General features: G+C 44.8%; 1 protein-coding gene across 6 annotated transcripts in view; it reads left to right on the forward strand.

The window, feature by feature from the left end:
- Positions 1 to 4,199: 4,199 nt before the first annotated feature.
- Positions 4,200 to 25,106, forward strand: part of Nnt (nicotinamide nucleotide transhydrogenase) — a 93,992-nt gene continuing 73,085 nt past the window's right edge. Inside the window, exons 1-5 of one of the 6 annotated variants that reach the window (XM_032898852.1) lie at positions 4,200 to 4,338; positions 8,690 to 8,892; positions 16,563 to 16,792; positions 19,053 to 19,270; positions 23,816 to 23,903. In XM_032898852.1, coding sequence (XP_032754743.1) covers positions 8,742 to 8,892; positions 16,563 to 16,792; positions 19,053 to 19,270; positions 23,816 to 23,903 — 687 coding nt within the window. In that variant the 5' untranslated portion in view covers positions 4,200 to 4,338; positions 8,690 to 8,741. Of the gene's footprint in view, positions 4,339 to 4,408; positions 4,427 to 4,458; positions 4,563 to 4,736; positions 4,869 to 8,689; positions 8,893 to 16,562; positions 16,793 to 19,052; positions 19,271 to 23,815; positions 23,904 to 25,106 lie in introns of those variants that run through there. The other 5 variants (XM_032898857.1, XM_032898854.1, XM_032898853.1 and 2 more) reach the window with 5 other exon arrangements.

Below are 25,106 nucleotides of genomic sequence, written 5' to 3' on the forward strand. Positions count from 1 at the left end.
CCTCCCCATCCTCCCGCATTGCCGCCCTCCCCCAACAATCACGTTCACTGGGGGTTCAGTCTTAGCAGGACCCAGGGCTTCCCTAAACTGTTGTAGTAATAGAATTCCTTTGAGATTGGCTTTCTTTTAACATAAACTCATCCAAGTTGTGTGGGTTGTTTTTTCCTTTTCTTTGTTCAGTAATGTTTCATGGTGGTCAAGTACAATGATCTCCAAGCAAGCAGTCCATTTGTCCATTCACTATTCAGCAGGAACATTTAGATTAAATTTACTACCAACTTTCACATTTAGGTCTTGATGAGAGAATAAATTCCTATTTCTCTGGAATAAATGCTCAGAAGTATATTAAGTGCTGAACTATATAGAACTTTTAGTGTCTTTCCTACCCTTTGAAATTATTTTTGTTTATCCTCTTTTTAAATTTTTTTTTTCGGAGCTGGGGTCCGAACCCATTATCCTCTTTTTAAAGGCATTGTTATGGTATGGAAGGCATATGCTATGCGTCTGGATGAAACTCAAAGGCAGGAGAATCAAAGCTTAAGTAGCATTTTGAGCTAAGGCAGAAAAAAAGCACCCAACTCAAGGTTATGTTATCAGGCTGATAGCTTCCAAGGTAGCAGTCTGTCTTCAGAAGGCCACGTTTGTCCATCTCTCTCTGGGCCAGTGTCAGATCCCCAGTTTCTTCCTCCAGTGAAAAGGTCTTTGGTATACGGTGCTCAGGGAAAGTTAGCAAGCATCTGCTGTTTACTCTGACCGCGAGTGCAAGCTAAACCCAAAGGGGCAGCTTTTCAGTTACTCTTCCCTCTGCCATCTCCCTGAAGAGCAATCTTTAAATATGTTAAAGGAGTGTTTTGGGGTGGCCTCGCTTGAACTCCCTCATGGTAGTTTGTTACTGAAGCCCTAGGATGCTGTTAATGGAGTCTCTAGCCTTAATTGTTTCCCCAGGCCCCCAAATATACCATTTATCTTTACATCGATAAAGATTTTTATAGTTAACATTTCCCACACAAGTGTGCTGAATTAGTTTAAGGGTTGCAGCCATGCTATGCTGATCTGGCTGCTCTCCAACTCCTAGGCTCCTCAGCCTACTCAGGAGTGGATACAACTGTTACCGGCTTACGTTAGGTTGGTAGACACTCACAGTAATTCCCAGTACAAGTGCTTTTATTTAAATAGATCAAATTGTCAGTTGACACTGTGCTGGCTTTTTGGTGTCAGTTTTCTTTTTCTTTTTTTAAAAAAAGATTTATTTATTTTATGTATATAACCCCACTGTCCTTGACACACCAGAGGAGGGCATTAAATCTAATTATGGATGGTCGTCAGCCACTACATGGTTGCTGGGTATTGATCTCATGACCTTTGGAAGAGCAACCAGTGCTCTTAACCATTGAGCCATCTCTTCAGCCCTGGTGTCAGTTTTCTTCCAATCAATATTGATTAGCCTCAGTTCACTGAGCTCATTAATATATTTATTTCCTGGGACCAAACACTCTTGATTGGTCATCCTAAAATTGAATTAATCTCAACATCTTGGGTCTTTTGGCAAGCGCTTTACATCTGAGCCACACTACCAGTCCTAAGGATGGTTTAAAACTTGTTATGTGTGTGATTGTTAGATTTCACCAAAGACTTTTATCTGATTGAGCCTTTCAATTAGCCAAAAATAATAGTCACTGTTTTTTTTTTTTTGTTCTTTTTGTTTTGTTTGTTTTTGTTTTTGAGACAGTTCTTGCTGGCTAGCCCAGTAGTATGTAGCTCAAACTAACTTTAAACTCGGGGCAATCCTTTTGCCTCAGTTTCCCAGGTGCTGGGATTATAGGTGTGAACCCAACCAGTTAACCACTAGATTTATAAGAGGGAAGCTTGAACTAGTAAAGTGCTGGCAAAATACAATAACTGTGATGGAAATCTATTTATTTTTTTCTTTTTTTCAGACAGGGTCTTGGCACCCCAGACTGGGCTTATAGGTAAGCGTTTAATTATTGTGGCAAAGCCCTATACAAAACACACAACTCAGTTAATATATTTATAAACTCTGTGCCTAGATTGGGCAGATCTGTCATTATACTAATTAATTCCCCTATGATGAGACCCCTTGCTGCTTGCAGTTTCTCTAGGCTATGTGGTTCTGCTCCATATTGACTTCCGCCTGTTCTTCCTCCACCCTCTCTTTCTCCCTCCTCCTCTCTCCTTCTGAGACCTCCAGTCCCACCTTCCCCTTCCACTGACCAATCTATAGGTTCATCCTTTATCTGACCAGTCGAATGAGGAGAAGGTTCACCTGAGTACCTGTGATCTACTCTTCATCAGGACAGCCCCTCTAGAGGAAGCAGAATTAACATCAAAATGCAAACAGCACCAGGGCAAACACAACATTTAGTAGCACATCTTCTCAGCTTCAGTTTACACTTTAACTTTTGACCATTAGGTGCCTCCTTGGCTTTCGGGCTTTAATGTTGATGGTAATGGTATGTTATAGTTGTTGACAGGATTTAATTTTTGTGTATGCTAATGTAACGAGCGCTGACCTGGATATGGGGAAAGGGGACCCTCATACACTACTGATGGGAGTGTAAACTAGTGTAGCTACTTTAGAAATCAGTCTGGAGTTCCCTCCAAAAACCTCAAAGATGACCCAGTCATACCACTTGTGGGCATGTATCTTAAGTGTGTTGGTTTGCATAGAAATGATCTCCATAAGCTCATGTGTATGAATGCCTGGTCATTAGGGAGTGGCATTCCTTGAGAGGGATTAGGAGGTGTGGCCTGTGTGTCACTGGGAGTGGGCTTTGGGGGTTCCAAAGCTCAACCCAGGCCCAGTGTCCAGCTCTTCCAGATGTCTGCCAATCCAGATGTAGAATTCTCAGTTACTCTGCCTGCCTGCTTGCCACCGTGCTCCCCTCCATGATGATAAAGGACTAAACTTCTGGAACTGTAAGCAAGCCCCAATTAAATGTTTTTTTCTTATAAATGTTGCCAAGGTCATGGTATCTGGTCACAGCCACAGAACACGGGCTAAGACACCAAGGAATCTATATCCTTCTACAGGGACACTCACTTGTGCATCCATTTTCACTGCTGAACTATACACAATAGCTAGAGAGTGGACTCAGTCTAGATGTACGTCGACTAGTAAAACGTGGTGCACGTGCAGCATGTAATTTTATTTAGCTATTAAGGAAAATGAAATTAAGAAATTTGCAGTTATATGGGTGAAACTGGAAATATTATACAGAGCAAGGCAACTTCAATTCATTAGTTTTGTGTGTTTGGAGTACTCCAGGAAGCCAGAAAAAGGCTAGTGGGGTGGGGAGTTCCCACAAGGAAGGAGGGATGGTAGAATATTGTGTAAAACGAAGGTGGGGAAATGTTGGTTGTGGACCAGTTCCATTAGAGAGGCAGGAGATGGAGGAGGGAACGGGACAGGGGAATGCTAATCAAAATGAAGGAGGGGTAGTAACAGAAACAACACTAACAAAGAAAGCATTGGGAAACAGAGTATGAAGGCAGATGTCCTTAGAGGCTAGACTTGCTGATTGTGGAAGAGCCTTGCATGTGAACACCGTATCACACAGTCCTCAGCACAGAGTTTTAAATGTTTAGGACTTGTCTCATTGTACCTGCAGTATCTCTATCTATTGACTTGCGATTATTATTTTAAAACAGGGCTGAGTCCTTTCCTCCTTCTAGTTTTTCTGCCACTGGAAAAGTTTATTCCAGATTGCTGTGCAGAATCCATTAGCCTTACGGCCCTTTCTGCTGTTTAAAACCCAAGGCATTCTCTAAATAAGGGGTACTCTGTGGTTCAGGTATTTTCTTCTGCCTGTTAAAATATTTCAGTTAAAAACAAACAAACAAGCAACAATCTTACACTGACATTTCCTTTAGATTCAGCATTGGGTAAGTTTAATCAGAATGCACCTGCAGAGCAAGTAACAGAATCTAGTCACTAACCTTCAACTAGGTCATTATGTTTTGATTTCCTCTAATCAGGAACGTTGACAAGGATGTCAATTATCGGTACATTCTAGACGCTGCCTATATTAGTAGTAACGCAGGGTTTCCTCTTGGCTGGCTTCGCTGTTGGAAGCCAAATATGCACACGTGTGTGTTCTTTTTCAGGCCTTGACTTCGTTAGTGAAGAATTTAACCCCACCTCCCCCCAACCCCCGTCCAGAATAGAAAAACAACGCCCCTTTTCCCGCCCTGGGCTTCTTCCCGCCTAAGTCTTCTCCAGTTACAGAAGTTTGGGTTTTTTTTCCTAGAGAGTTAGACGAAAGTCCGGCCCCAAGAGTGGAGTTATAGTATCCGTTTATTTGTTCTGCTGGGAGACGGGTGAGGAAATCACACTTTGTAACTTAGTCTCCTGGGGGAAGAAGAGGAACGAATTCCTAAAAACTTGAGTAGCAGTGCTTGGCACCAGGTTTGATTGACAGACGGATTGAGCAAGAGCAAGGGGGCAGGACTGCAGGCCTGGGGCCCTGGTAGAGACAAAGGGGCTTCGGCGGCCACCCGGAGAGGAAGGACCCTTTGTCTCGGACCAGCTGCTGCGCTGTAAGGTTGCATTGGTGGAGTCGCTTTCTCTTTTGCACACTGGCGATCGGGCGAAAAAGGCTTGGCAGGAGGCAGCGGAAGGCAGAGAGGGGGTGCCGAAAGGGGGCGCGGGTCCGGGTCTGGGTCTGAGCAGTGCTGTGTCACGTGGTCGTCGCCGCCGCCTCAGGGTTGGGGCTGTTCTTCCGGGTTGGAGGCACAGCGCCGCGGGCCAAGCCCGGGTCTGCCAACGCGGCGTGGCGTTTGCTCGCAGCCTGGGGTCACCATCTGTCCCGCCTGCCTGTCCAGGTGAGCCAACCGACCCGGCGGCGCCGGTGAGCTGCTGGAAAAGGCGGGCAGCCAGAGCTGACCCCGGGTCCCCTGGCGAAGGGGACCCGAGAGAGAACAGCAGGGGGGCGGGGTCGACAGTGTCTAGCAAATGGGGTGCAAAGGCTCTTGCAGGAGACAGACGGAGAAGGAATATGGTGCCTCCGGGGCTCCTTTTATGTGTGCGTTCCATTGGGGTGACATGGAAAGGAATGAGAGGGTGGAGGTGGGAACGGGGTCGCGGCAGAGGACAAGGTAACCAAGTGACAGCTGTGCAGGTACAGATCTTGCATCCCCGCGTGAGTGGGGGCAAGCACTGCAAAAGTTGTATGTAGTCATTTTGACCCTAGCAGGAATTGGAAGAGAGGTCATTGAGGACTTTCCATGACTAGAAGTGCGACTAGAAGAATTAACAGCTGAGCGCTCCGAAGTTGTACTTGAATCTTGAGAGCGTTCAGGCAGGGTGTCCAGTTGAGTGTGTAGGAAAAGATGTGAGTGTAGGTCAGGGCTGACTGGTGGTAGGGAGTGCCAGTTTCTAAAGACTGAGAGAGGGGTTTGGATTGGTGAGTCGGGGTGTAGGCCTGGGCAGAGCTGGTTCAAACTTGAGAGGCACAGTAATTACTATGTAGCCACAGCCAATGGGCTTCCACAGGAGGTTATAAATAGCGGTCCAGTTGCACGTGCCAGTGGGTGGCAGTTTAGTTGCTGAGGGAGGGGCAGCACCTGTGACAGGGGCCAAGGCACCAGTGGCTTTGGGCGAGGTCACACTGCCTGCCAGGATAGGGTATTGTGTCCTTGTCGGTATGCCTAGCTTTTAGAAGCATGACTTTGTTTATGCTTGCAAGCGTCCTCTATTTGTCCTGTGGTCCTGTGCAGTCATTAGAAAACTTTGGCGGTATGGGGCTTACTTGCCCACTGCACCCCCTTTTTTGGGCAAATATCGGTTATTTTTTCTTTCTTACCTTATTATTTTTATTATATTTTTTTATTGTGAGACGAGGAAGATCTCGGTCTGTAGCCTTGGCTGGCTTGAACTTCTCTGTGTAGCCCAGGCTGGCTTTGAACATGGGTTGCTCCTCCTGCCTTAACCTCCCCAGTGCTGGGGAGCTACCACCCCAGCTCCATTTTCTCCTTTTTTGTGTTTATTGAAAGGACAGTTTAGGATTATTCTAGGATCAGCAAATGGTTGATTTTTGCTGATAGGGTCAGCTTTCTACAAGGCTATATGAAATTTTTGTTTTCAAGGGAAAGAGTCTGGAAACTCCTGTTTCAGAAATGTATTGTGGAATGGCATCAGGACGCACAGGCCTAGTTATTTAAGTGTTCAGTCGAAAAGTATTAACTGACTTACTCTGTTTAATGCAAAGTACTGAGCCAAGAAAAATAACCTACCAGGATCTTGTGTTCGTTAATCCTCTCTACGAACCAATGATCAGAGCACTTGGCTCCTTTAATACTCACGACTTTATGAGGTAGATTTTCACTGTCGTTATGACCTTAAAGACGAGGAAATCAGGTACAGAGAAGCTGGGTGATTTGAGAAGACACATCTAGCATAACATGGAGAAGGGGCTTCCAAGCCAGAGTTTATACTCTAGTCTCTTTACTGTCTTCTTTTGCTAGGTCAGGTGCTTGACCCTACACTTACTGTCGAGCAGCGCTTCTCAACCATTCTAAAGCTGCCACCCTTTAATACAGTTCCTCATGCCGTGGTGACCCCCAACCATAAAAGTACTTTTGTCACTACTTCATAACTGTGATTTTGCTACTGCTCTGAAGTGTAATGTAAATGTCTGATATGCAGGATATCTGATATGATACCCTTGTGAAAAGGTCATTTGACCCCCAAGGGGGTTTCAACCTGCAGGTTAAGAACCGCTGCTCTAGAGGGTTTTAACGCTGGGGGAGGCTAACGCTGGGGCAGTGTGCTCTCATAGTAAGTGTGTGGTTCTGGATCCTGTCCTTGGCATTACACACAGCAATCATCAATCACTGGGGAGGGAGGCACTTGTCTTTATAACGTACATCAAGTGACTTGACGAATGCCGTGCTAACACAGGCATTTTATTCTTTTAAACTTGGGGTTGCAAAATTGTATTTTATTCATTATTGGTTCAAGGCTTGAGAAGTACACGGAAGTGCATAGAGAATTTCGAAGTGAAGAAAAGGGAGAAATGTAACTCTGTGGGCGTGAACAGGGACTAGCCGGTGGTCCAGATATTTTCTGAACCTTCCAGAACTGTTTATATTCAAAGTAGGGTGAGTGGAATGGACTTTCCTTGCCTGTAAACCTCCTGATCTTTGATTTATGCGTTTAATGCCTAATAAAGTAGTATTATTTTTAAATGTTTTATTTTTAGATTGGGCTTCTGATACAGGATGCCCCTATTGGGGATGTGGGATCTGCTCTATGTCAAATTATTTTCCAAGAAGGCAAGGCAGTCATGGATTTTTCTAGAATCTAAAAAGACGTCAGCAAGCTGTTGTTTGCTACCACTTTTATGGGTTAGTGGATTGAGGCTCAAAGTAACTCAGGTTAAACAATCAGGAAGTGGCGGACTTGGGTACTGCGGGGCTCCATTTGGGTCAGTTTCATTTATTTACTGATGAAGTCTGGGAAGCTTTATCAACTCACTGAGAACAGTGATTGCAGGGAGCTGGGATGACCCAAGAAGGGAAAGGGCCTCTGAGATTCCGTCCTCGGGCTACATTTGTTGAATTAAAGGGCATCTAATGTAGGCAACTCCTGGATTGATAATTCCCATCACCGATGTTCCTTCTCAGTGTTTTAAAGTTTATTTAGGATGTTGTAGTAACAGCTTTGAGATTTAAAACCAGCTAAGCACTTCTTCTGCCCGCAAGGATGACTGTAGAGCTTGCTTGGGTATCACGCTGGGTCCCGTGAGAGTCCATCTCATGGATCAGTGCCTGTAGGCATAGTGGGTAATGTTAGCCGGGTTTGACTGATAGGCCTCAGTTCCTCTGCTTCTTCCCATTCTCAAAGCAATGACAAATGCTGAGGAACATGGGAATGCAGTAGAGGAACACGGGAATTCAGTAGAGGAACATGGGAAGTGTAGGCTGTGCATCCCTGGGGATCTGCCAAAGAGGGCAAAGGTAGCTAAAGAATCAGAGTGATACTTCACCCAGTCCTGCTAGAATTAGCAATAACTGGCCATGTTTTTGTGAAATAAACTTTATTATAAAACACTTGCAAATTAAACTGGCTACTGACTGAATTAGTAAAGATATTATGGGACCTACTTTTCTCCCCCCTCCCTCCCTTCCTATGTTCATTTAGTTATGGATCATGTGATCTCACTGGAAGAGCTAAGTACAGCAATGTGCTTTGTATGACTTAGTGCCTGTTTTTTTTTTAGATAGCTTAAGGGAAATTCAAATGTAACTTTGTACATAACTTTTTGACAAATATGTTGACTTAGAGGATAACTTTAGTGTAAGATGTGGTTTATCTGTGTAGGTGTGTATATAGAAACACACACACACACACACACACACACACACACACACACACACACACACACACACACACACTTGTGTGATTCAGGCCTGGAACTGAATGTTGGGTTTATAATGCCAGTTCTAGGTAGAAAATGGATTTCAAGTTTTAAATGCTGAACCAGAAACAGATTTTTGAAGTGTTTTCCATAAGTAAAAGACTTGATAGTTAAATTCTATGTAGGTGGCAGTATACCAATGTGTTCCAGATGCAGACTCTTCAGATGGACAGTTTTTATGCTTTTTCATGCTCAGATGACAAGGTAACTTTTTTCTTTGCATATAAACACGTTCTTCTCTTTCTTTTTAGTAAACCACCTTCGAGGAATTGGGGATTTGAAAAGTTGGGAGCGCAAAGCAACATGGCACATCTACTGAAAACGGTGGTGACTGGCTGTTTATGTCCTTCCGTTAGCAACTTGGGGTCCTGTAAGGTTCTACCTGGGAAGAAAGACTTTTTACGAACATTTCGTACCCACCAGGCACTGTGGTGTAAATCCCCGGCAAAACCAGGTAAAACTTAACTTCCCCGAGTGCTTCAGGTCTTTGAGACATGCAAGGAGAACTCACTAAGTTTTATGGCCTGGTGCTTGTGCGCGGTCATTTAAAACAGAAAACAACATCAACAGCAACAAAAACCCAAAGGAGTGTTTTGTAGTAGTTGGTTATTAACCTCTTTTCTAATCAATCTGGTAACGGCGGCAGCAGCAGCAGTGTGTTTCTCGTTGCCTGCCCCGATGTTCTGGGTTCTCAAATGATAGACACACATGCACATTTATATCTTAGTATGTCTTCAACAGCTTAATGGCTGGGCCACTCTCAAACCTCCACATGGCTAACTCCCCGCTCTCCGATCTTCCTGAGTTATTACATACTAAAATCTATATTCTATTGTTGTTGTCCTAGACTCACAGCGTGTGTGTGTGTGTGTGTGTGTGTGTGTGTGTGTGTGTGTGTGTGTGTGTGTGTGTGCTCTTCCCTGACTCTTACATGATTGGTGTGCTCTCTCTTCTGTAGCCATCAGGCCTGGTCCTCTCCTTTCCCAGCATGGCAGTTCTAATTCCTTCCTCCTCTCTCATGCAGTCCCCTTGCCTGGGAATCCTAAAGTCCTGTCTCTGTCTCCCTGCACAGCCATTGGTCACCGGCAACTTTATTTATCAACTAAACCCAACTGGGGGCAGGGACCCTCAGTGTCTTACATGTGGATTCTCATGCTATGTTGGGAACCTGATTAACATCGTACAAGCATTAGCGCAAATCCACAAGAGTGTTTTCTCATATTTTAACTTAATAGAAATTCCAGATTGCCATTACCAACAGAGATGTTAAGAAATAATGGAAAAGAGAAAGATTAACTGGTTCTATTGTATTTGGGAGCCTTATACTATAATAACCGCAGCCCTTCCTTTGCTCCTAGAAGGACTTGGAGAATTGTACCAGAGTTCACAGCTCAGGATCTAGGAAGGAAGTGTTTCCTGACCTACAGTAATGTTCTTTGCTTTAGTTAAAAGCAACCTCACTGCTGTTCAGGTCAGAGATGTTAATCTTCCCACATGCTGTTAGCAGCCACTGTTTAGCTTGGCTTCCTTCCTTCCTTCCTTCCTTCCTTCCTTCCTTCCTTCCTTCCTTCCTTCCTTCCTTCCTTCTTTCCTTCCTTCCATCCTTCCATCCAGACATCCATCTGTCTGTGTGGCTTTGTGTATGTGCACATATGGGTCCTCTGAGACTAGAAGAGGGTGTTGGGTCTCCTGGGGCTCCAGGCCATTGTTAATGTCCTGTTGTGGATGCTGGAAACCAAATGTGAATCCTTTGGAATTGCAGCCACCACTCTGAACCACTGAGCTCTCTCTCTCCAGCTCCCCCCTTACCACGTTCATCACTTTGGTTCAGACCATCTGTGCCACTCAAGTGGTGTGTTAATTTCCTAAATAGTCCCTGTGCTTTCAGCCTCTGCCCTCTTCCTGTCTGTCCTGTGCATGGCAATGTGAATACCCTTTTTAAAACTGGAAGAGCCACATCGGTTCTTTCTTCAAAATCACTGTCTTCTCAGCTCGCAGTAAGCAAGAGTGAAGGTTTCCAACGGCCTCTCAGGCTTTCCGTAGTAGGAATCTCAACTTGATCCTTTTGTAGGTACAGGCTAGGAGGAGGAGAGGCTCCAGAGGTCACCTTCTAAGCTGAGTCACCTCTCTGTTAGGATTCTTCCTGAGGACCATCCTAGTATACTGTCTGTCATTCACTGGCCGGACCTCAAGCGTGTGGAGGTTTGTCAGGAAGACTTAGGCATTTAGTTTTTACTCCAGATGGCAACATGCCCGGCTGAGGATGGCGATTAGCTCCTAGGGTGAAAGGACAGCATGAACGTTTCTTTCCCCTCTTAGGACTGGCAAGACTCCTTTCTAGTCACCGAGGAGCTGTTACCTTGAATAGATTTCGTAGCTTTGTTCCGTGTTCTCAGGTGACAAATCTCTATTGGCAGTGTGCCTTTCTGTTATTGCTCCCAAGTTTATCTTCAGAAACTTTTGTTTAATCACCTTGGGAAAGCCGTGGTCGCCAGTGATAGAGCTGATAAGATAGAGGCAAACGACTGTTGAGGACGCGAGGATTGTCCTCGTGAATAGACCTATGGATATCAAAGACCTCTGCGACAATGTGTATAAATCTTCCCTGTTTAACTTTTGATTTCTAGTTTTCAACTGTCTATAAAATTTCTTTTAACAGATAAGGATTCTTTTTTATCTTTAATAAAATATTAATTTAATTAAAACACTGAGAGGCCTAAAAAGTAATGTTAGTTGGAATTCCATTTGCTGCTGCTGCTGTTTCTGTTTCTGCTTCTGCTTCTGCTTCTGCTTCTACTTCTGCTTCTGCTTCTGCTTCTGCTTCCGCTCCTCCTGCTCCTCCTGCTCCTCCCTCCTGCTCCTCTGCTCCTCCTGCTCCTCCTGCTCCTCCTCCTCCTCCCTCCTCTCCTCCTCCTCCTCCTCCTCCTCCTCCTCCTGCTCCTGCTCCTCCTCCTCCTCCTCCTCCTCCTCCTCCTCCTGCTCCTCCTGCTCCTCCTGCTCCTCCTGCTCCTCCTGCACCTGCTTCTCCTCCTCCTGCTCCTCCTCCTCCTCCTGCTCCTCATGCTCCTCCTGCCCTCCTGCCCTCCTGCCCCTCCTGCTCCTGCCCTCCTGCTCCTCCTGCCCTGCTCCTCCTGCCCTCCTGCCCTCCTGCTCCCTCCTCCCTCCTGCTCCTCCTGCCCTCCTGCCCTCCTGCCCTCCTGCTCCTCCTGCTCCTCCTGCCCCTGCTTCTCCTGCTCCCTCATGCTCCTCCTGCCCCTGCCCTCCTGCTCCTCCTGCCCTCCTGCTCCTGCCCTCCCTGCTCCTGGGCTCCTCCTGCTCCTCCTGCTCCTCCTGCTCCTGCTCCTCCTGCTCCTGCTGCTCATCCCTGCTCCTCCTGCTCCTCCTCCTCTCCTGCTCCTCCTGCTCCTCCTCCTGCTCCTCCTGCTCCTGCTCCTGCTCCTCCTGCTCCTGCTTCTCCTGCTCCTCCTGCTCCTCCTCCTCCTCCTGCTCCTCCTCTCCTCCTGCTCCTGCTCCTCCTGCTCCTCCCTCCTGCCCTCCTCCTGGGCTCCTGCTTCCTCCTGCTCCTGCTCCTGCTCCTGCTCCTCCTCATGCTCCTCCTGCTCCTCCTCCCTCCTCCTGCTCCCTCCTGCTCCTGCTCCTGCCCTCCTGCTCCTGCTCCTGCCCTCCTGGCTCCTGCCCTCCCTGCTCCTCCTGCTCCTGCCCTCCTGCTCCTCCTGCTCCTCATCTTCCTCCTGATCCTCCTCATGCTCCTCTTCCTGCCCCTGCTCCTGCTCCTCCTCCTGCTTCTGCTCCTGCTCCTCCTCCTCCTGCTCCTCCTGCTCCTCCTCCTGCTCCTCCTGCCCTCCTGCTCCCCTCCTGCTCCTGCCCTCCTGCTCCTCCTGCTCCTCCTCCTCCTGCCCCTCCTGCTCCTCCCCCTCCTGCTCTCCCCCTCCTCCCCCTCTTCCCCCCCCTCCTCCCGTTCCTCCTCTGCTCCTCCTCCTCCTCGTCGTGCTCCTTCTCCTCCTGCTCCTCCTCCTGCTCCTGCTCCTCCTGCTCCTCCTGCTCCCTCCTGCCCTCCTGCTCCTCCTGCTCCTCCTGCCTCCTGCCCTCCTGCTCCTCCTGCCCTCCTGCTCCTCCTGCTCCTGCCCCTCCTGCCTCCTGCTCCTCCCTGCTCCTCCTGCTCCTCCTGCTCCTCCTGCTCCTCCTGCTCCTCCTCCCTCCCTTCTCCTCCTTCTCCCCCTTCTCCTCCTGCTCCTCCTGCCCTCCTCCTCCTCCTGCTCCTCCTCCCCCTCCTCCCCCTCCTCCTCCTCCTGCTCCTCCTCCTCCCCTGCTCCTCCTGCCCTCCTCCTCCTTCTCCCTGCTCCTCTCCTGCTCCTCCTCCCTCCTTGCTTCTCCTCCTCCTCCACCTCCCTTCTCCCTCCTCCTCCTCCTTGTCCTCCTCCTCCTCCTCCTTCTCCTCCACTCCTTCTTTTTGAGAAAGGGTCTTGATATATATCCTGGCTATTCTGGAATTTGCTATGTAGACCAGGCCACACCACTCCACCAAGGCCATATATGCTAATAGTGTCTCTCTCTCTGGGCCAAGCAAACACATTTCTATTCTAACATCCTCAGATATATAAAAGACGTTTTTTCTTTTTCTTTTTTTATTACTGGGAATCAGACAGGCTGGTTAGGTATTTACCGCTTGGTTACTTACAGTCTTTGCTGCTCTTCCCTATTTTCTCCTATGTTGGTTGATAAATACAGTTGTTGCTCGGTAGAATTTCCAGTGTTCTAAATATGACTAAGGGAGTTTCTGTGGTTTTTTTTTCCCCCATTTTTTTTTTTTTTTTTTTTTTAACATTAGCCAGACCTGAAGGCTCCAGTAGCTTAAGGGTACATTCCTGGCAAGAATACCTCACCAGCAGTGTTGAATATTATTGCACTGCATCGGGAAGACAACTGGGATAGTGTAGGTGTTGTCCTTGTGGTCTGTCTGGTATGATCAGCTTTTCCCACTCAGATTCTTCCTGCCATTTGACTGATGCCCATTAACTACGTTCATGATTCTATTAAGGGCTCTCCAAAGGGCGAAACTCCATCATTCTTCCTTCATTTATCAGCCAGAGTTTTTCTATAAAGAAAACAAATTTTCTCTGTTGGTCACTTGCCCTGAAATGGACCCGGGTAAGTGGGATAAAGCTCCTTCCCATTACATATTCGTTTTGCTAATAAGCACTTGGTTCCCTTATGTGTTAATTTCCTAATCCTGATGTAACAAATACTAAGAGGCCTGTGGCCTTTTACCCGCTGGAGGTCAAAGTCCAAAGGAGTTGTCCCTGGGCCTCCGTCCAAGGGCTGGCAGTTCTGCATTTGTCCTGGGAACCACAGGGGAGAACTGTTTCTCTAAAGCTTTCAGCTGCTGCAGAACTTCTTCACCTGTCAGGTCGTGGCCCCTTTCCATCTTGACAATGTCAATGTGCCATCCTCACATTGCTTCTTGACTAGGACTCTTTGTCCTCCACATGTAAGGACTCTATGATTACCCTGCAGCTCTCCGGAGAACCTGGGATAGTCCTCCTACGGTAGGCCCAGTGATTACCAACCCTTAAGTCTATCTGCTATCATAATTCTCCTGTGCCATGCATGATGTATTCAGTGGTAGTAAGGATTAGGACATGGATATTCTTGGGACGCTGTTATTCTGCCCATCCCGTTGCATGTTCTAAGTTGAGCAATGCCCTTTAAAATACCTAGTACTTTTTCCGATAATCAACCTTAATGCATGGGTTATAATACCCTAGGAAGTGTTCTTCATAAGTGTCCATTATTCTTTTACAAATTTTCCTTTTATTTTATGCCGGTTTTTTTTTTTTTTTTACCTACATGTAATGTCTGTGTACTCATATATTCCTGGTGCTCATGGAGGCCAGAAGAGAACCTCCTGGAGTTGGAGTTATAGATAGTTGTGATTTCACCATGTAGATGCTGGGAATCGAACCTAGGTCTTTTGGGAGACCAGTGTATCCTTCCAGCTCCCATTCATTATTTTTATACTCAGATTCCCATAGTTGGCTAGTAGAAGCCATTTTGAGTTGCCTCATTTTTTTTTTTTTTTTTTTTTTTTTTTATACAGGGTGTTGCTTTTTAGCCCTGGCTGGCTTTCTGTGTAGACCAGGTTGGCCTAAAACTCACAAAAACCCACCTACCTCTGCCTCCTAAGAACTGAGATTAAAGGTGTGTACCACCACTGCTGGCCCTCCTAAATACTTTCGACTCAACTCTGTCATCTTTAGTAGCTGCCTTGGATTTCCAAATACAGGGCTTCTATTTGAGGTTTTTCAGATGAGTGGCAAACTCCTAAGATGTGCATATATGACTTCATTTTACACATGGATCTAATATTGGCCAAACTCCTCTTTTTCTCTCTCTTTAGGTAGAAAATATGCATTTGTCTGACTATGTTCAAGTGCCAGTATGTTCAAGTTGCCTTAATCTGTGTAAAGCCTCAATAAGTTACTCCATATTTATAATTTTATCCATTTTTATTAAATATTCAGTGGCAAGAATGGATTTTTTCAACTATATAGTAAACCCTATGTAGAAACATAATGTTTAAAAATATGTTAATAGCTGGGAGAGGTGGCACATGTCTTTAATCCCAACATTCTGAAGGCAGAGGCAGGTGGAGCTTGTGAGTTTGAGGCTAGCCTGGTCTACAAAGCAAGTTCCAGGATAGCCAAGGCTACACAAAGAAACCCTATCTCATATGTATATATATATATATGTTGATTAAAGCATCAGAAGAAGAAGCTGGTGTCTTGTAGGTAGTGCTCGCCTGAACTCTACATAAAGATGTTTGTGTTACATGCTTTCTTTTCAGTCGTAAGGAGCAGAATGACAATCAGGTTATAATTTGTGTAAGGTGTGCTGTATGGATTTTTGGGGTCCCAGGATCCCCTCCATTACCTTGGAGAAGTGGAATGCATTCCGGGTTCCCTAGTTATGGCGGGTCTTTCTCTGAGTAGCCATATCACAGTGCCTGCCAGGGCTACTCTGACTTCTCCCTGATAATCGCGTGGCTGTGCTTACAAATCACTTCCATACCTGCTACTCTCTTAGCCTTCATGCGGCTTCTCCGTTCAAACCTCCTAGGAGGGACCATGACTGGGTAGGTGTTTTCGTTACTTTTCTGTTGCTGTGGTAACACATGATGCTCAAATGCAACTCGGGGAGGAAAAGGTTTATCTCGGCTTATGATTTTCTGGTTACACTCCATCACTGAAAGAAGGCAGGGTAGGGACTCAAGGGAAGAACTGGAGGCAGGAACTGAAGCAGAGGTCATGGGGAGCACTGCTTGTTGGCTGCTCCTCATGGCTCGCTCAACCTTGCCCCCAGTGAGCTGGGCCTACCACATCAATCACTAATCAAGGAAATGCTCTACACACTTGTCTACAGGCGAACCTTATGGAGGAATTTTGTTAACTGGGAATCCCTCTTCCCAAATGTTCTAGCTTGTAGCAAGTTGACATTAAACTAGCCACCATGGGAGGTTAATAACTGGCCAACATGGACTGGTCTGGATCCACAATTCCTGTGTAAGTCACGTCATTGGCAGTGGCTGCCAGCTTCTCTCAGGTCTGGCCTGTCTGGTGACTCTCTTTGACCTGGTTGCTGGCCTCTCAGCTGCTGGTCAAGTCTCAGGATTCAGCCTTGGAAATCTATAAGGAATTTCCTCTGGCCAAATTGACAGGAAAGGGACTTCTGCTATGGCAGCCATCAATGTGATACGGCTATTCTGCAGTAATTTATTCTGTCTTACTAAAGGTCAGGATGGGAAGACTGTGACCCCAGAGGGTGAAGGAGGGGCATGCTGTACAATTTCTCAACTCAGGTGTTTTCCTCCTAAGAATAGACTAAGCTTATCATGTGCCTTAAAGAGAGACCGTCAGTTAAATAAAACATTTAGTGCATTCAGGACAGTTTGTCCAAAAATTTATCACTTTTCAAACAAGGTAAGCGGTATGATTGTGAATCATTATTTTCAGTAGCAGATCGTGCATGGTACGTTTTGAAAAACAGACTGCCCGTTTCCCTCTCTTGAAGTCTGCTCCAAAAGACGCTTTTTACCTTTGTCTAAACTTTGGTTTTGTTTGCTTTTAGGAATTCCATATAAGCAGTTGACAGTTGGGGTCCCCAAGGAGATTTTCCAAAATGAGAAGCGAGTTGCCTTGTCTCCTGCTGGTGTCCAGGCCCTGGTCAAGCAGGGCTTTAACGTTGTTGTGGAATCAGGAGCAGGCGAAGCTTCCAAATTCCCAGATGATCTCTACAGAGCAGCAGGGGCCCAGATCCAAGGGACGAAGGAAGTTCTGGCTTCTGATCTGGTGGTCAAAGTAATTACTCTCTTCTCTCTTTCATTCACAGTTTCATGTCTTTTGTTGAGACAGGGTCTCAGCGAATAGCCATGGCTGGCTCGGAATCCGCAGATGTCCACCTACCTTCGCCTCTCCAGTGCTGGGATCAAAGCCACCACACCCAGCCCTGCCAATTCTTAGTGCTCTTCTTTTTGTTTTTAATTGACCCATAATAATTGTTCATATTCATGCAGTCATATATAAGTGATACATATATATCACAATGTATATACAATGTACAAAATCAAATCAGAGCAGTTTGTGTATTCATCACCTTAAACATTACCCATCAGCCTTTCCTATTTGAAAGTCATACTCTCTTTTCTCAACAAAACCATAGAAGGGAAATGAAGACTTTCATTTTTGCATTAGCTGGGTAGATTTTTTTTTAATATGATCTGAAGAGAAACCAGAGTATATGGGTAGATTTTTTTTTTACTTCATTTTTTTTTTAGTTATAAAGTTCCTTAGCATGTAAATTTCTGCTGTATGGTATCTGAAGACCTTTTAAAGTCAATTGGCCTATGGGTCACTCAGCCCAATGCTTCCTTCTCCAGAATGGTCATGCTGTTTCTCGAACAGCACTATGTGGGGGAAATGACTGCCTTCAGATTTTAGACACGACACACAGTATCCTGGGCTGCGTCCAATAACTCCTTTCCATCCTAGTAGCATCTAGTCATGAGTGGGAAGCCTGTGTATAAATGGCCATGTAGTCAGTTAAAAGAGACTTCTACTCAGCTCGTGTAAAAATGAAGCTATTTTCCTTCCATTCATAACTTATTTGACCCAGGGCTTGCTTCTCCATTGAATCAAGTCCGATCCTGTTCTGAGGAACCTGGTTTAGGGAATCGTTCACTCGGTTTGACATCTCAGCTGCCAGTGGTCTCAGCTGAGCCTTTGATGAGGGCCAGTAGAATTGACTCAGCAGTCGGGAGGTTTTCTTTTTCTTTCTTTTTTTAAAAAAGATTTATTTATTTATTTCATGTATGTGGATACACTGTTGCTGTCTTCAGACACATCAGTAGAGGACATCAGATGCCCATTACAGATGGTTATGAGCCACCATGTGGTTGCTGAGAATTGAACTCTGGAAGAGCAGTCAGTGCTCTTAACCACTGAGCTATCTCTCCAGCCCCTCAAGGTTTTCTTAATCTCTGAAATAGATTTTTTTTCTGTCTGTGTGTGTTGGAAGTTTCACACATGCCAGGTAAGTCCTCCACCACTGAACCACACTTCCTGCTCTAAGAGTTACAAGTTCTCAGCCTAGGTTCACAATGGGTAAATGAAGAAAAAAAAAGCCATGATAGGAAGTGATGGAAACAGTGTTCTTGTTTGTATTTAAAATGTAAATCCTACAGACTGTGTCTCCTATGCTCATTGCAAGCAAAACAAATATAGCGAAACTTCTTTTCAGAACAATGGATTGAAGCTGGAGTAATTTAACTTGGTAGAGATGCTCCTTTACACTGTGTTCCTTTATAGGAACTTAAAGTGACATAAATCTGTACCATAGAGTCTTTAACTGACAACCTTGGTAATGCCTCATTACCCTATGTATTCCTGTTTGCCAAAATTAGTAAGCATTGAGTCTTTTTGTTTGGTTTTTAGAAACAATGTTTCACTATGTAGCCCTTACTGGCTTCTAAATGGACTTGTGGACTAGGCTGCCTTTCCAGTCACAGAGATCTGCTGGCCTTTTGTCTCTCCGGTGCTGGGATTAAAATGTGTGCTAGTACTTCCTGTCCTTGGATTGAGTCTTGGAACATAAAGCGAAAATTTTTTTTGTCTTTTTTTTTCTAATATCTCATACTTTTTTTTTTCTTTTTCTTTTTTTTCGGAGCTGGGGACTGAACCCAGGGCCTTGCGCTTGCTAGGCAAGCGCTCTACTACTGAGCTAAATCCCCAACCCTATCTCATACTTTTAAAACAGATTTAACAGTAAGTTTGGGGAGCCCAGGTTTACTATAAAATCTTTGTAATATCCCTTACTCTGAGCTGTCACAGCTGACCTGGTGCTGTGCACTCCCTGAGTGTGTGCTCTTTACCCAGGACAGGTCACAGGTCATCAGTCACAGGATAGATAGTGTACATCATGTGCTTTGCCTTGCTTAACTGATGGACGATTTCTCTCAGAAGTACTATCTAAACAATAGGCCGTGCCTTATGTAAATTGTCCTGTTAGCTTAAAAAAACATGGTGAAGGTAGTTTTAATCTGTGATTTGGTTTTCATTTCAGGTGAGGGCCCCCATGGTGAACCCGGCGTTAGGTGCTCACGAAGCTGACTTTTTAAAGCCCTCAGGAACTCTAATTAGCTTCATTTACCCAGCCCAAAATCCAGACTTGCTAAATAAACTCTCCGAAAGAAAAACTACAGTTCTGGCGATGGACCAGGTTCCGAGGGTGACAATAGCTCAGGGCTATGATGCTCTCAGCTCCATGGCCAACATTTCTGGGTAGGTATATTCTTTCCCATATCGGTTGACCCAAACCACAGGGAGGTAGCACAGGCGTTCACAGAGTTTAAACTTTCATAACTGTCGGGGACTAAGTTTTTACACTCAAATCAGTTCTTATGATTCGTTTTAGTAATTTTCACAGTAGTCACAGTCATATATGTCACATGTCCTATCTTTAGGGTTAGAAGCAGAATTTACACCTACCAAAGGAAGAGGCTGTCAGAGTGTCTGCGTGAGGAGGCTGTATTTTATGTTGTGTGTATATGCATCAGATTGAAATGGTTGTTTTAACAGGTCTCAAATAGTTGGACACTGGCAGTTTCATGTGCTTTAATGTACTATAGGTTGAGAACCACTGAAAAGTTGGAATCAGAAGTGCTTCAGATTTCTGACGTTTTCAGATTTTGGAATACTCATAGAATGGGGTGTTTTGGACCCGAGTTCCAAGTGAACACAAACACTTTCTTTTTCATACATTGTAGACACATAGCCTGAAGGTAGTTTTGTAAATATATTTTGGTAATTTTCTTTATGAAATGGCGCATTTCAGGAGGTCTTTTCCTCCTTTGGGATGTTTTAAATACCATGTTGGTTTTCTGTGCTTGACCTGTGACGCCGTTACATGTTTCCAGTGATGTTAGGGATGGGACACTCTGCTTGTGATAATGTCAGGGCCCCACGTGGAACAGCTTTGACTTTGGACTTTTATATTAGGGGTGCTTAGCATACTGTATTGTAATTAATTAAGTAATTAAAAAAATAGTCTAGCCGTGTAGTCCGGGCTGGCCTAGAACTCACTGTGTAGTTCAGGGGAGTCTCAGGCTTCAAAGCTGTGATCCCACTGCCTCTAGCCTTCTGAGGGCCGAGGTTATAGGCACAGGGTATGCTTAGGTCGCTCATCTTGCTTAGGGTTTCTTAAGAAAGCTAAGGAAATATTTACTGAACTAAGAAAATTTCCATTTAGAGGGGAGTTTCCTGTCCTGTCACAGTCTGTCTTTTTGACTAGAGCTCATCCACTTCTGGGGCCCCAGTGACAGTGGATCTTACTTGCCTGTCAGCACTGCTATCTTCCCTGTCTCTCTCTCTTTTAGAGCAAAAATGCAGAATATTTTAAAAATTGATTGACTTTCATATATGAATACAGTGTATTTTAGTTCATATTTACTCCCCACTCCTCCCCCTAATTTCTTCCAGAGTCACTGCCCAGCCCCAGTCCACTTTGTGCGAGCCATATACTCATGGGTGCAGGGCCATGGAGTTAGGTCTAGGGACATGGTCTAGAGCATGGTTGACCTACCAGGGACCACATTATTAAAGAAAAAAAACCCTGAGGCTTCCTTCTCCGGAATCTACTGTTTTACATCGAGGTCAGGGAGCCCCCATCCTCCGTGCTGAAGTGTTGATTGACTTGGTCATGCATTCACGGGTGGCCTCGGCTGCTGTGAGTTCGTGATCGCAGTGGTCTGGTCTTCCTCAGGAGGCCTTGTTTTGCTGTGGTCCTCTGGGAGATCTGGAGGGAGGAGGTGTATAGAGCTGTGTCCTTGTTTGTGGCTGACAGACACTTGCTCTTTGCACTTTGACCAATCGAATTTTTGCAGTAACTGCTATCCGTTAGACGGAGAAGATTCTCTGATGTGATCTAGGAGCTGCACAGATACATGGGCACAATGACGTGCATTTGGATGCCAGTTTGGTATCTGTCCATTTAGCACATTAAAAGCAGTAGGTTCACCCCTCGGGCTTATGAGTGCTCCAATCATGGGTTCTTGGCCAGATTTAAAGTACCCAGGTATGAGTTTCTTTCTTTGGAGCAGGCCTTAATTCTACTCAGAAAACAGTTATTATCAACATAACATTTGTACTATTATCCATCCTTAACCCTGATACTGAGCTCCCTCCCACCCCCCAACTCATATGCTTCTGGGAGGAATATTATCCCCATGTATAGAGTAACTTCAATTAAATATATATATATATATTTATACCTATGATAGTAGTAGGTTACCATATGGCTTTTCTAAACATCTTAACAATTAAAAACATTCTTGGTTTAAACTATACCATAGTTCCATAGTAAAACAACATGGTATTGGCATAGAAATAGACATGTTGATCAATAGGATAGAATCAAAAACCCATAATCCATATACCTACAGTCAACTGTTTTTTCACAAAGATAAGAAAAAATAACCACATTGGAGAAATTATAGGATCTTTAATAAATGCTTCTGGGAAAAATTGGACATCTACCTGTAGAAGAAAGTTCATCCTTCCCTCTTACCCAGAACTCAAATCAGTTTCAAGTGGACCAAAGGCCTCAGTGTTAGATCCGAATCTCTAAGGCCTCTGAGGGAAAGAGCAGGATCTGGGCTCAGAAAGGACTTTCTGAATGGCATCTCAGTCATTCAGGAAACAGGGCCACAGGTCAACAAGTGGGACTTCATGAAATGAAAAAGTGTCTGTACTGTAAAGGTAACCGTTAATCAAAGGACGAGGCAGCCCACAGAATGGGAAAGACTCCAAATGTCCTGTGTGGAACGGCACATAGAAATGCGTTCCAAGCTCCTCTCTGCTTGCAGGAAGATGGCTATACTCCAGTTGCTTGCAAGGGACTGGAATGACCACCGCCTACCTGAGAGGGTGGGACCAGTCTGGAGATAGGGCAATGCTTATGAAATAAGCTTCCCAAGGAAGCTAACTGAACTGAATCTTGAGCTAACATGATTGAAACACCAATGAAAGCATTTAAAGGGAAAACAGTGTCTGGGGGTTGGGGGGTGGGGAGGACCCAATATAAATAAACTTTTCATAGAGTTTTGCATGAACTGGAAGGCTCTTAGATTTTTCTTTTTTAAGTCTATCATTATCTGTGTGTGCATGCGTGAGTCCGGCAAGGAGATCTGGTGGTCAGAGGACAGGTTTCTGGAGTAGGTTCTTCTGTCTTACTGGGGCAGGGTCTCTTGTTCGTACCGAGTTTTGTACCCTAGGCTTAGCTGCTTCTGTCACCTCCCAGGTGATTCTCTGATCTCCAGCTCCCAGCTTCACATCACACCCGATCGCTGCCAAGGCAGTGCTAGGATTACACATCTCTGCCACTATTCAGCTTGGTAAATGTGGGGTCCTGGGACCAAACTGCCTGGCAGGCCCGAGTTTCCTGTTTTAGGTGTAACATTTAAAATACGCCGCGTATGAAACTCGCCACTCATATGGGTTGTCATTTCATTAAAGTTAAAACAAGTTCACACAACTGGGGGGTGGGGAGGCTGTCCACGATAGATCAATCAATAAAGCACTTCTGATCACAGCTTCTGTCTTCTGACATAGGTACTCTGACACGAACACATACAAGCGATAAATAAATAGAAACACACTTAGTTCTCCTTAGTATAAGGTAGCAAACGATTTACTAAAAATATTGTTTATGGTATAAAATCTATGCCAGGGGCCAAAAGAAATTGTTGCCATATTTAGTGACTGGAAGAGTGACCATTTCGCAAGGTGGGGCTTAACGTGTACCATGCAGAGTTCTGCTCTTGATTCTGTCCTCATCTCTGGAACAGTGCTCTTGGCTGCAGAATCGTTTGAGCAAACAGCATGTTTCGAGACAATATCAGTAGGTTCCATTAGGGCCATGGACTGCAGGTTGCTCTTAGACAGAATGGAGCGTTTAGAAACGCGTACTTTCCATCTTGAGAATATTTTTTTCTGCTTCACTATGACTAACTTACAGCAGTAGCAGTGATGACAGCATGTTTTTATATTAATTGTTTTACTAAGTATTACAACTACAAGGGCGCCAGCACATGAGTCTTAGTATTAGAATAGTTGTATTTAACTAAGTAAAGACAATGTGGAAATGGATTAGTGCAGTGTGCTCCAGACATCCTATTAAAGAAAAGATTCGGCTCACTGTTGGTTTTTTTGGATAACTCGTTTCTGTAGTTAAATTGTACTTACCAAGCATTTGTCCTGTGACAAGAACCACACTGGGTATTTCACCCGTGTTAACTTCATTCTCTCAGTAGCCTTCAGAGCTTGATGCACTCCTTGGCTCTGATTGCATAGATGAGGAGAGTGTTGCTCAGGCTCAGATCTGTTCATTTGGTCTGTCTCAGGAGCCCAGGCTTTCACCCACTACAGATCCAAGGTAGTGGTTTCTCCCCTCTGAGTCTGAAATATTATTATATACAATGTCACAGCTAATCTAGACCTCCCCTAGTGTAATGTCTTTACTTTTTCTATCTTGGCTAGTCTGCTGTATTTGTTAGGAAGCCGCTGAGTAGCTTTTTGGTTAGGGTCTTCCTCGCTCTGCTGCTAACTAGCTGAGTCTCCGTGGTCAAGTGGTCCTAAGCAAGTGTAGTAATTGTCGGCATTCAGAGGCTGATTGTAAAGGTCAGTAAGTATATAAACAGTGCTCAGAAATAATCCTTCCGTAGAGTACCATACCGGCATTATGCTTGCGAAGCTATGTAACTGACAAGTTGTAGTAATGTGTGGACTTTCTACCTTTTATTTTATGGAGCTGTCTGTTTATTTTTTCAGTTATAAGGCTGTTGTTTTAGCAGCCAATCATTTTGGAAGGTTTTTCACTGGTCAGATCACAGCTGCTGGAAAAGTCCCCCCAGCGAAGGTATGTATAACTTCCAGTGTTTCAATATATACATATATATTATAGTAATAATTATAATTATTATACATAATAATTATTATCTTTAAGATTTGTTTGTTTACTATGTATATGTGTTCTGCCTGCATGTATGCTTGCATGACAGAAGAGGGCACCAGATCTCATTATAGATGATTATGAGCCACCACACGGCTGCTAGGAATTGAACCCAGAACCTCTAGAAGAGCAGTCAGTGCTGTTAACCTCTCAGCTCTCTCTTCAGCCCCACTTCCAGTGTTTTTTAATGGGACAAATTGAAGGTGTCATAAAATATGGTTATTTTTAAATATCTTGCTGGGTGTTAGCCTTGCTGATGTTAATATACTTAGAAATTTAAAGTGACGTTTTAGAGCTGAACATTGAATATTGCTTGGAAAAAAAAAGAAATTTTGGCTTTTTTGTTTGTTTCAAAAGTTCTAGTCTTTTTCCTTTTGCCTTTTCAGTTTTTGACTTATTTGAATTCTTAAAACGGATTTTGTCTAGATCTGTGGGTGAATTTAGTATTACTTTTTAAAGAACTTCAAGATATTATTCAGTAAATCTGTGTTTCCTGATTACTGTACCTTAGTTTGTAGAAAACACTTGTTTGATTTCTTCAGTCTTGTCAGCTGAGGGTATGGAGGGGCATCAAGAGGACAGGAGATTATGGGAGGTGGTCCAATCAAGGCACATTGGGAGGGGGCTGCTTCCTGAATCCCGATTGGGAGTAGAGGGAGGAAGAGAGGTTAATGACAAGCAGAGAGATGAGAGGGTACAGCCTAGGGGGTTATGTCATGGCCCTTCGATAGGGTGTCCAGTGAATATAAACCCGAGTCCAGGCATAGGAAACAAGATGTGTAGATGGAGTCATCCATCTGCCTACTTTCTGCTCTTAAGTACTTGTTTTACAAACGCAGAACAATTCTACCAATAAATCTGCTAGGGAAACCAACACCAAAACCAAAATTAAGCCCAAACCCAAACCCATGCCTGGACAGAACACACCAAGCCAACATGGTGCCACGTGGAGAGATTTAATGGGAGAATGGGACGAGGGGAAGGGACGAGAGAAAGAAGAGAAAGAGGAAGAAGGCAGAAGATGTCTGCCTTTCATTTGGAGTCTGACATAACTGCTCCCAGGTGGACTTGGGAATTGAGCCAAAAGATTTACTGGGACTGTATGGCCAT

The sequence above is a fragment of the Rattus rattus genome, chromosome 3 (genome assembly GCF_011064425.1).
Source record: "Rattus rattus isolate New Zealand chromosome 3, Rrattus_CSIRO_v1, whole genome shotgun sequence".
Classification (NCBI taxonomy): Eukaryota; Metazoa; Chordata; class Mammalia; order Rodentia; family Muridae; genus Rattus; species Rattus rattus.